Source organism: Dendropsophus ebraccatus, chromosome 6 (assembly GCF_027789765.1).
Source record: "Dendropsophus ebraccatus isolate aDenEbr1 chromosome 6, aDenEbr1.pat, whole genome shotgun sequence".
NCBI classification, from domain to species: domain Eukaryota; kingdom Metazoa; phylum Chordata; class Amphibia; order Anura; family Hylidae; genus Dendropsophus; species Dendropsophus ebraccatus.
Window position 1 is genome coordinate 100674399 of NC_091459.1, and position 12026 is coordinate 100686424.

Consider the following 12026-nt stretch of genomic DNA (forward strand, 5'->3'; position numbering starts at 1 on the left):
TGTTGAATTGGGATGCAGGCGCACCCAAATGCGCCACATCCCATTTCAACAGAAATGAAGTTCCGGCCAGAATGAACTTCACTGACACTGGCCTTCCTGTAAAACGGCTGGGTCACAGAACAGCCAGTGTCTTACAGCATGTGAACACGGCCTAAAGAATGTTCTATAGGGTACATGTAGTCTCACAGGACAAAGTTGGGAATGTACTATTGTGATGTGAGTGTTTGCACAGGGAATGTTTAAAATATAAGAAATTACTAACTAACTCAGGCCTCATCTTGTTACAAGAAAACAATACGTCTGCACCCTCACCAATAATATCTTTACTGGAGGCGCTGTGTCTTTGATTATAAATCCATTCTATATATTAAAAGACAAAAATTGATTTATAAGCCTTTGACTTTGTTCTTAAATCCCAATTTCCCCCATTCCGCTGAAGAACACTGAGCTTTGTTAGATAATTGGTGAAGGCATGAAGCTGAATATTGGCAGAGAATTGACTGCGCCTGAAAGCAGATGTAATTATATTCTAAAACATTGGGCTGAATTCTCTGTTTCATCTTTCCATTTGTAACTTCTGTGTGGAACAGACATCTGTTACTATAAGTTATGCTTCTCTGCACAATGTCCCGCTGTGAAAACATTACATGCAGATTCCCAGATTACAGGAGCTGAGTGATGGCAATCCTCCTGTCCTCACTTACTATCATTATTTACTCATATAATGGAGCTAATACAGATGTATATTATAGGAATACACATATAAAATTCACATTTATTTTAATATTTTAGAGAATTAAAAGAAACTCTTCACTGTACAACATTGCCCTGTATTCAAAACTTACAGGATTTGTTCATAATAATGGACCATACTATCATTGTTATAGAAGACTATAGATAAGACTCACAAACGTCTGTCTCTAGTTTACCTACAGCATCTCGGGGGATTTTGGGACTCCATTATCTTATTCTTTATGTTCAAAGTGCCCCTGCCGTTGTTTATGCAATCTCTAACCTTTCTATTGTCCATACACAATATATTAAGCTCTGACAATACTACTAAAAAGTACTTTATATTGCTGTGATAGGCCATGCAATGGAATCTACAAATGCAAACAAACAAAAACCTAAAATATGAGAAACTTGGAACTAAAGCGTAACATATTGAATTCTATAATTGTATCTCCATCTCGTTGAGAAGACCATCTCTTTATGCAAACATGATCAATCCACCATCCATTATGCATAATGGTCATTTTCTTTCAGAAGACCACACCCCAGAAAAAAAAAACACTTTTCAAAGCAGTTTCGGGTGATCCTTTAAAAAAAAGTTTTTCACTGTATAGTTATGTGTATAAGCCTTTATGCCATATAGTTATAAGCTTGAGGATTACATTCAAAAACATATTATTATTCGTTAAGCTACATTGTAACAATGTGCACACAGACGCCTGCAGTTCACAGTATGTACCTGTCAATGAGATCCCTGTAAGTTACTGAATTAGTATTCATACATTATGTTGTTTCTGTGCATGCATGGAGGTACATATAAAGCATATAGTGTTCTTATGTAAGGATATGATGACAGAGCATCTGCATCTACGTTGTTTCATATGGAAATATGCTACATAGCCCACTATACATTCATGCATGAAACAAGAGTGTTCAGGGTTACTTTAGCCATCATACATTCACTTTAATTACCTGACTTGCTGGATTTCTGATCTTCAACCTACAAACCATAAAGAAACAAAGGCTTACATACGTATTGCAAAGTCATGCTGGACCAAATTAGTACCCTCCAAGTATGACCGATCACCTTACCCTTGAGAACTGAATATCGCCCTCCATTTGTCCAGTGCAGATATTTTGGTTGCAATTTCTTCTAATTCCATTGGATTTAAAGTGGGATTTCTGTGCAAAGGTCTGGTGTCCATTTGAAGCTGGTGGAAACATAGAGAAGCAGGATAAAAGGGTTCTTCTTTTATAATGGCCAGAAAAGGTTGATATTGCATCCCCAACAAAGGCCAGACAGAAAGTTACTGACATAGTGTCACCATTGAGAGCGGGCTGTAAGCTCACACCGACACCTCATGATTAAAGTTTTATCAGAGATGGACGTACTTGTCTGTTCCTTTTCCTCACTTTACAAATATAGATCAGGGTCCCGTTTTAACAAAACACATGTTTAATTTTGTCTGGGACTAAATATCTGTTTCCTCGGGGTATGAATAATTGAAATGTGTGAATTGTGCTCAAAGAGGAGTTTGTTTTATGTTATATTGTGTTGCATTTCACTGGTACGAATTGATGACGATAGATGACAATTGTTCAGTTCTGACCTTTATTCACTCACACTAGAACACAGGGGGACAATTATTAAGTTTTGCATTTTTGCGGCAGGCTTTAAAATGCCCCTGCAGTGCCAATACTCCCCAGATTTTTGTAGAGGCACAATTTAAAGGGGTTGACCACTTTATAGTAAAATTGCTTAGTGTACGGTATTAGTAAGTGTACACACATCCCTTACTGACAGCAGCGCCCTGTGTTCCTCATAGAGCTAAAATCAGTCTCCCCTCTTCCAGGCTGTGCTGCCTCGCTCTGTGGTGAGTCTGTCCATAAGATGGCTAACATGGAGGAGCATGTGACCATGCCCCACCCCCATTTTATCATAGGCATATACAGGCTCAGTGGTGGACACTGGAGGGTGTAGCATAGTCACATGCTCCTCCTTGTCGGCCATCTTATGGACAGACTCACCACAAAGCAGGACAGCACAGCCTGGAGAAGGGGGAGTCTGATTTTAGCTCACAGGGTACACAGGAAGCTGCTGTCAGTATGTACAGTGATTACACTTACTATTACTGTACACTGAACTATTTTACTATAAAGTGGCCAACCCCTTTAAAGTAAGCCAATATTTGGTCTAAACTTTATGAAACTGCACTAAGCGCTGTTATAAATCTGGTGCTTTGTCCGTCTTCCATTCTTTCTTTTAGTTTTGGCAGTGGTCACAGTGCTCAGATACTAGAGTTACCTTTTTATATGGCCATATGACATAGCAAAGATACATATATACATTTTTCTTTCTATGGTGTATAAAAAAGGGCAAGAAGTGATGAAAGGAAGCAGGATAAACATCTAGAAGGATTTGTTTAGATGAGGTGCGGGCAAGTCTTTCTGCCATGGCAATGTAACAAAGGTTATCGGGAATGCCTGGCTCCCTGGCTGCTGGTGATTCACTAGAAATCTTTAGCTCTGCTTTATTCACATCAGTCATAGCTGTGATAATGCCAGCAAAGGACAAAAGCATATTAACAAAGGTCTGCACACTGATGCCTTCTCATATTCCACTTTCCGTTCTCTGTTATCTTTCAACACTTTCTGAAAGCATCCGAATGTTTAGTTATATGATAGCTAAACAAATTTCACAGGGCACTGACTGTCTTTATTTGCCTGTGTTGTAGCTCCATAATACTTACTGTATTTACAGCTGATTATGGTAGGCCTTGTTATACAGTATGGTCTATTTGAAGGGTTAGGTAGGTATAGCACTGCACATTTCTTGTTGGTAATACATAGAATGATGTTTTTAATGTCTTTTAGAGAGATGTAAGAAATGTGATATATTCCATACATGTCATTACCTTCTGTATCTCCTTCCCCAGTTCCGAGCCTGCTGCTTTCTGCTGAAGACACAGAAAACTGTGTCTGAGCTCTTTAGTCTGTCTCTGCTCTCAACCCCCTCCTTCCCCTTCCTTCAGAGACTGCTCATGTAAAAAACATCCCTGGCTGGCTGATAATATGCTGTTTGAAGCCTGGAGGGTAATCTGAGGTCGAGTTACTTGTGACCAGGGCCGTTTCTAGGGGCGGGCGAGCCGGGCTACCGCACGGGGCGCCCACAGCTAGGGGTCGCCAGGCGGCGCCCGAGCCCCCGCATCATCAGGACTGTCCCGAGGATCTGGAATCTAAGTTCCTGATCCCCTGGCCAGAGAGACCTTTAGCTGTGCGTACAGCGCGCACAGCTAAAGGAAACAGCAGCCGGGGCAGAGACAGAGGGGCTTCCTGTGCAGGCGGCCTCTGTATGACAGGTGGCTGCCTGCACCGGAAGCCAGAAGAGGACGGACTCACCGAGAAGAGGACCTGGAGGCTGCAGGAGGAGAGGTGAGTAGCTGGTGGGGGATCCTGCACAGAGGGAGCCGATATGTCCCGATAAGCCCGCCCCCCGCGATAAGCCCCGCCCCCAATGATAAGCCCCGCCCCAGCGCCAGAGCTGACAGGTCACCCAGCTCTCCCCTAATCCTGTATGTCAGTGTATAATGGAGGTCACCCAGCTCTCCCCTAATCCTGTATATCAGTGTAATGGAGGTCACCCAGCTCTCCCCTAATCCTGAATGTCAGTATAATGGAGGTCACCCAGCTCTCCCCTAATCCTGAATGTCAGTATAATGGAGGTCACCCAGCTCTCCCCTAATCCTGAATGTCATTATAATGGAGGTCACCCAGCTCTCCCCTAATCCTGTATGTCAGTGTATAATGGAGGTCACCCAGCTCTCCCCTAATCCTGTATGTCAGTGTATAATGGAGGTCACCCAGCTCTCCCCTAATCCTGTATGTCAGTGTAATGGAGGTCACCCAGCTCTCCCCTAATCCTGTATGTCAGTATAATGGAGGTCACCCAGCTCTCCCCTAATCCTGTATGTCAGTGTATAATGGAGGTCACCCAGCTCTCCCCTAATCCTGTATGTCAGTGTATAATGGAGGTCACCCAGCTCTCCCCTAATCCTGTATGTCAGTGTATAATGGAGGTCACCCAGCTCTCCCCTAATCCTGTATGTCAGTGTATAATGGAGGTCACTCAGCTCTCCCCTAATCCTGTATGTCAGTGTAATGGAGGTCACCCAGCTCTCCCCTAATCCTGTATGTCAGTGTAATGGAGGTCACCCAGCTCTCCCCTAATCCTGTATGTCAGTATAATGGAGGTCACCCAGCTCTCCCCTAATCCTGTATGTCAGTGTATAATGGAGGTCACCCAGCTCTCCCCTAATCCTGAATGTCAGTATAATGGAGATCACCCAGCTTTCCCCTAATCCTGTATGTCAGTGTATAATGGAGGTCACCCAGCTCTCCCCTAATCCTGTATGTCAGTATAATGGAGGTCACCCAGCTCTCCCCTAATCCTGTATGTCAGTGTAATGGAGGTCACCCAGCTCTCCCCTAATCCTGTATGTCAGTGTAATGGAGGTCACCCAGCTCTCCCCTAATCCTGTATGTCAGTGTATAATGGAGGTCACCCAGCTCTCCCCTAACCCTGTATGTCAGTATAATGGAGGTCACCCAGCTCTCCCCTAATCCTGTATGGCAGTATAATGGAGGTCACCCAGCTCTCCCCTAATCCTGTATGGCAGTATAATGGAGGTCACCCAGCTCTCCCCTAATCCTGTATGTCAGTGTATAATGGAGGTCACCCAGCTCTCCCCTAATCCTGTATGTCAGTGTATAATGGAGGTCACCCAGCTCTCCCCTAATCCTGAATGTCAGTATAATGGAGATCACCCAGCTTTCCCCTAATCCTGTATGTCAGTGTATAATGGAGGTCACCCAGCTCTCCCCTAATCCTGTATGTCAGTATAATGGAGGTCACCCAGCTCTCCCCTAATCCTGTATGTCACTGTAATGGAGGTCACCCAGCTCTCCCCTAATCCTGTATGTCAGTGTAATGGAGGTCACCCAGCTCTCCCCTAATCCTGTATGTCAGTGTATAATGGAGGTCACCCAGCTCTCCCCTAATCCTGTATGTCAGTATAATGGAGGTCACCCAGCTCTCCCCTAATCCTGTATGGCAGTATAATGGAGGTCACCCAGCTCTCCCCTAATCCTGTATGGCAGTATAATGGAGGTCACCCAGCTCTCCCCTAATCCTGTATGTCAGTGTATAATGGAGGTCACCCAGCTCTCCCCTAATCCTGTATGTCAGTATAATGGAGGTCACCCAGCTCTCCCCTATTCCTGTATGGCAGTATAATGGAGGTCATTCAGCTCTCCCTCTAATCCTGTATGGCAGTATAATGGAGGTCACCCAGCTCTCCCCTAATCCTGTATGTCAGTGTATATTGGAGGTCACCCAGCTCTCCCCTAATCCTGTATGTCAGTGTAATAGAGGTCATCCAGCTCTCCCCTATTCCTGTATGTCACTATATCAGTGTATAATGGAGGTCACCCAGCTCTCCCAGCATCCTGTATGTCAGTGTAATGGAGGTCACCCAGCTTTCCCAGCATCCTGTATGTCAGTGTAATGGATGTCACCCAGCTTTCCCAGCATCCTGTATGTCAGTGTATAATGGAGGTCACCCAGCTTTCCCAGCATCCTGTATGTCAGTGTAATGGAGGTTATCCAGCTCTCCCAGCATACAGTTGGGGACCTTATAGGTGGGAAAGGGGAAGGAAGTTTCTGGAACTGCGGATCCTGAGATGTTTGTCTGGCAGGTACAGAAGAGATGAATTGTAGCTGCAAGAAATCATCATGGAGGTCTGAGCCGGATGGAGAGAAAAAGGGAAAGTGACGCCTCAGATCAAAGAAGACGTCACCTGTGAGTCACTGTATGATGAATTTGTATTAAGTAGAACATTATCTGTTAGGAGCGCTGCACTGCTCTATGCTGCAATACACACACTGCTTCCCCCTAGTATCCTGAATCTTGATAAAAGCCCCCCTTTTTTCCCCAGAGCGGAACTGAGTGAGGTGTGTGTGTGTGGGGGGGGGGGGGGGGGGGGGGGGGGCGCTTTTATCAAAATTCGCCCTGTTGCCAAAATGACCTAGAAACTGCCCTGCTTGTGACCTTACTGTGATTAACCCTTCCTACTGTATAGAGAGAAGAAACAGTGCAGAAACAGATAGCCAGGGATGTTGTTTACATGAGCCGTCCCAAAAGAAAAGGGGGAGGAGGGGGTTTAGAGCAGAGATGGACTGAACAGCTCAGATACAGTTTTCTGTGTCTCTTTAGCAAAAAGCAGGAAGCTCAGAACTGGGGAAGGAGACAGAAAAAGTAATACCATGTGTGAAATGCATTATTAGTCTCCAAGAGGGAGGATGATTCAACATATATTTTACCGAACTGGATAACCCCTTTAAACTAAAGTTTAATGGCTGTCTGAAAATAAAGACGCATCACAAAGATAAAATCCATAGCCACTTACAATACATAAAGAAAATCATACTGTTCTTTCCAGAAAAATTCCTTTATGATAGTAATAGATGACAAAATAAAGGGCAATAGGATCCGTTTGACTGTTCATTCCCATACAATATACGTTTTAAACAATTACTGGTCATGGATTTAAAATGACAGTTATCATTTTAAAGACATTTTTGAAATTTTATACTAACAAGTTCAAAGTATAGAGTTAGGGTCCGGGCACTAAGACCCCCTATTAATCATTAAATCAAGCAGACCATAGCGCTGAGTTGAGCCTTGTGCCAGTTCATTTCCACTCATAGAAAGACAATATATGTGTAAGGATTTATAGAAAGACAATATATGTGTATGGATTTATAGAAAGACAATATATGTGTATGGATTTATGAAAAGACAATATATGTGTAAGGATTTATAGAAAGACAATATATGTGTATGGCTATATAGAAAGACAATATATGTGTATGGATTTATAGAAAGACAATATATGTGTATGGATTTCTAGAAAGACAATATATGTGTTTGGATTTATGGAAAGACGATTTATGTGTACGGATTTATAGAAAGACAATATATGTGTATGGATTTATGGAAAGACAATATATGTGTATGGATTTATAGAAAGACAATATATGTGTATGGATTTATGGAAAGACAATATATGTGTATGGATTTATGGAAAGACAATATATGTGTATGGATTTATGGAAAGACAATATATGTGTATGGATTTATGGAAAGACAATGTATGTGTATGGATTTATGGAAAGACAATATATGTGTATGAATTTATGGAAAGACAATATATGTGTATGGATTTATAGGAAGACAATATATGTGTATGGATTTATGGAAAGATTGCCTGCTGTCACTACTAGTGTTGAGTGGAGGAGTTGAACTTTTCAGCTTCGGCAGCGTTCTCGGCAGCCCAAACACTCGGTATTTGATTCCCCATGGCTGCAGAAGGTAAATGCGGCTCTAGGGCTGCTTATGGCTGTACCCATGTTTTCCAGGACTCCCTAGGCCTGTATCCAACTTCTGCAGCCACAGGGATTCAAATGCCAAGCGTTTGGGCAGCCAGGTGACAATACTGCAATGTGACATCGCTTCGGACATACCTTGACTGCAACACAGTTGTTTCCCCAGAAGGTAGCAGATGAGAAACTGTTACAGTAAGTTCTGTGTTGTATAGGTTGTCAAGGTTTTAAATATTGTCCCAGAAACTATCAATGAAAACAGAGTGTGGAAAAAACAGTTTGTCGGAGACAATACCACAAGACAATTACCCTGTCTCCTCACCTATTCCCCTTCATGATATACTTTATATCTCCCCGAAGTGCATAGTCTCTGTTTGTGGAAGTTCATAAGCATCTTCTTAACTCTGTACAACTCTTATATTAGGAGACAGTGAACTTCCTTTTGTCCAATCACTTCTGAAATATTCATCTTATTCTACTGATCAAATTCCAAACTTTCATAGTCACATTACACATGACTAGTTTCTAAAGCTCAGTCCTCCATTCTTGGACACATTGTTGGCAGTACATGGGCTATCTGAATGTATTCGATTTCAACAAAGATTTATGTTACTAAGAAACAAAGAAGCAAGTAACAAAGTATCCAGCTTGCAAATAGAGAATACTATGCTGAATAATTAACACTCGGTGAACTCATTGTTTCACAATGTTACAGCAGCTACAAACAGAGTTAAGATCCAAGGTTTTACCATTGTGTGGTTTGTGTATATATTATCCTTGCATACCTTTTACACAGCTTCTGGTTAGATCACTTGTTTTTTTTTTCATGTGTACAAGGTCAGTACAAATCCTTCAATGTAGAGAGAGAACTCTACATCTTCTTATATCCTTGATAGAATGTGTATACACCTTCACTATTTAGGTTGTCATGTATTGTCACTTACACAATGTGATTCCTTGATTTGTTTTAGTTATTATGTTGCACTGTATAAAACATCTACAAGGTTTAACCTATTGGTTGTTGACGCTGCACGATCACTGATACTCTTATAGATATTATTATTTAATATTTCTTATAGTTTGTCCTCACTTTTCTTTAGGGTTAGGTCTGCTACATCATTTCAGTCTATTGTTTCATTGGATACAGTCCAAAAAAGCGAAAATCATTCCAAAATATTTTATAATCTGTTTATAATAATCGTGCTGACTTTTGTACACCATGGGTAATTCTTGCTTCAATTGTGCCAGCTGTCAGTAAAATGTCAGTCAAAAGTTCTCTCTTGGCACCATAGTAAATGACATAACTTTTACAACACCATTTATAAGAGTGACTAGATTTTGTAGTACATACAGTATATGTGTGTCACACATTTAAACCCAAGTAGATAATGGAGTACACATAAGGGTAATAGTTGAGGTGCAGTCTGAATGGGTATACGCCCATCTAGTTGCCGATGATTCACAAGGGGAACGTTAAAAGGTATATATAGTGCTGTGTATGTGCTAATGCTTTCTGCACATTGATGATTTTGGTTCTGTACACATACACTTCAATTGAACAAGAATGAACAGAGCATGATATTGTCACGGAAAAGCTGTATTACAATTATACATGGGAAAGGCTGCAGATTGCATGCTAGAGAAGAGTGCAGTCAAGGATATCATACACGTAAACTCACACTTCATCCAGGCCGGAATGTGGGACTCTAGGTTAGGAAAATATTGGTTTCATCCTCAGCTCTTCTGTGGGTCTAACAAGGCTTGATCCTATGCTGGTCTTATTATATGGTCCTTCCCATGCAATACAATAGGTAATACAGTGACTTTGGAGCTGTTGTTGCACTATATGTTAGTGAATTGAAAGTGACAAGGCAGGGCTGTTCCTCCCACTGTCACCATGGCTACAGGAATACTTACTCTATTAGTTTTGTCTTTGTTCTCCGCTATGAATCATGCAGCGTGACAAAATGTAAGCAATAAAGTCATTCAAGGACGTGACTGAGCAGGCTCAGAGATTCACATTGCTCTTCTTAAATCCCTTGAAGAGTGTTATCCCACACATGGAGGTAAAGCTTTAAAACTAAAGTATTTTGTGATTATTGTGTCACATCATTTCCGGATAAGTTTATCAATTGCTTGGCTGGTATTCCCATAATACAACATTGTCATCATAAATCTGACAGGCAATCCAGTACAGTGTGATGTTTTGCTGCACTGTTTATTCCATCTTTTTTATATATATATATACACGTTTATACCATAATGTAGCAAAAACAGACAACATTAAAGCCGATGTGATTGGCCAACAATCTCATGTATATGGGGGTCTCCAGGCTTGTCGTAGTTTAGCATGATGAATCCTCTATTCACTCTGTGGTGGGATCTGGCACGGTTTATTTTCCTCTCTCTATTGAAATAATAATTCTAAGCTATCTAGTTTGAACATTTATGGTAGAGTCAGGTATACTGGTACACTGTATCACTGGCTTGTGACTCATCGGGAGCTTTCTGCTAAATCACTATACAGTCATATTATGGCTCTGCCCAGTAACCATATTCTAGGACAGGATCGGATCAGGTAAGCTTTTCCTACAGGAATATGCCCTTGTACTTGACTATAAAGATGATGTGGAACCTAGCTGGTATTTGTGTTCACTTTTACCCCTCTAAAAGAGAAACTCATGTTTATCAAGATTAGCGTACTCGTAAATAAAGCCCCGTGCACACCTCTAAGTACAGCCGGCCAGTCCTGGCACAGGCATTGCACGGAAGTCCACACCGGCCCAGAACAGTTGTAGATTTTTGCCTGGTTTACACCTGTTTCCTTAATAAATCAAGTGTGGGTCATACCGCTTCCCCACATTGTCATGTCCCCCTGTCTGACCATCAGGTGAGCGGGGGATAGAACTGGCGTACGCCACAGAGAAGGGGCGAGTGGTGCATGACATAGGGATTTTTTCTTTGGTGTTTTCTTTAATTCTTGTGCCATACTTATAATCCTCCTTTATTGTTGGCTGCACATCCCATTGTTGACACAGAGAGATGTATGGCCATAGGGTCACACAATCCCAGCGATCAGCCGGCATTAGCATATTTACCAGCTTATTTGGCTAAGAATTGCTATGTGTAAAAGGGTCTTAAATGTCTGATATGTCAGAGAGACCTGTCAAAAGTCAGGATCTGAGTGCTCAGACCACAACTGATCAGATTAGCATGTTCACCCCTGGCTCTGTGTCAAAGCAAGTCTATGGGGCCGCCCAGGTCTCATAGACACAGAGATGGGGACAAATTAAAACTTCTAACATGTTGCAATGGATCTATAAACTGTATACGCTTTATCCAAGAGGGTTGAAAATAGAAATTAAATGACACTGATGTACTATGTACTTTTCTATACCACCATATCATGTGCCACCATGGACTTCCAGTACGTATGACTCTGTAACCAATTGGCCGCATGAGAGTGATGTTTGATAACCTGTTAACCATAAGCAGTATACAGGAACAGGTGTGCCACTGCTAGGTAACAGTATCTTGTCTGTGGGCACTGAAGTAGTTTTGGTAAATGTTTCTATGCTCCTCTTGTATTCTATTTCAGATCCGTAGTATTCACTTTTGGCCACAAGATGCCACTAGAGAGATGCTGTTTCTATGTTGTAAAACTAACAAATTGAAAGTCCATTAGGGAATAAAGTACTGTATGTTTATGTTGTTTATTTGTGCAATAATATGATTGCCAGCCACGTCCCACTGCCCTGGCCTACTAGAAGCCTATTCCAGAACATTCCCACCAATGGGACATCCAGTTGCCTCACAGTTCACCAATGGGGGACTAGACGAGTTCTAGCCCATA

The 12026-nt window shown here is 41.9% G+C and overlaps 1 protein-coding gene across 1 annotated transcript in view; it reads right to left on the reverse strand.

Moving 5' to 3' along the window:
• MINDY4B (MINDY family member 4B) overlaps positions 1-9958 on the reverse strand; it is a 28043-nt gene extending 18085 nt beyond the window's left edge. Inside the window, exons 1-3 of the mRNA XM_069973894.1 lie at positions 9853-9958; positions 1825-1943; positions 1705-1732 (exon numbers count right to left, since the gene is read on the reverse strand). Of these exons, the coding sequence (XP_069829995.1) occupies positions 1705-1732; positions 1825-1937 (141 nt within the window). The 5' untranslated portion in view covers positions 1938-1943; positions 9853-9958. The remainder of the gene's footprint in view (positions 1-1704; positions 1733-1824; positions 1944-9852) is intronic.
• Positions 9959-12026: the final 2068 nt, after the last annotated feature.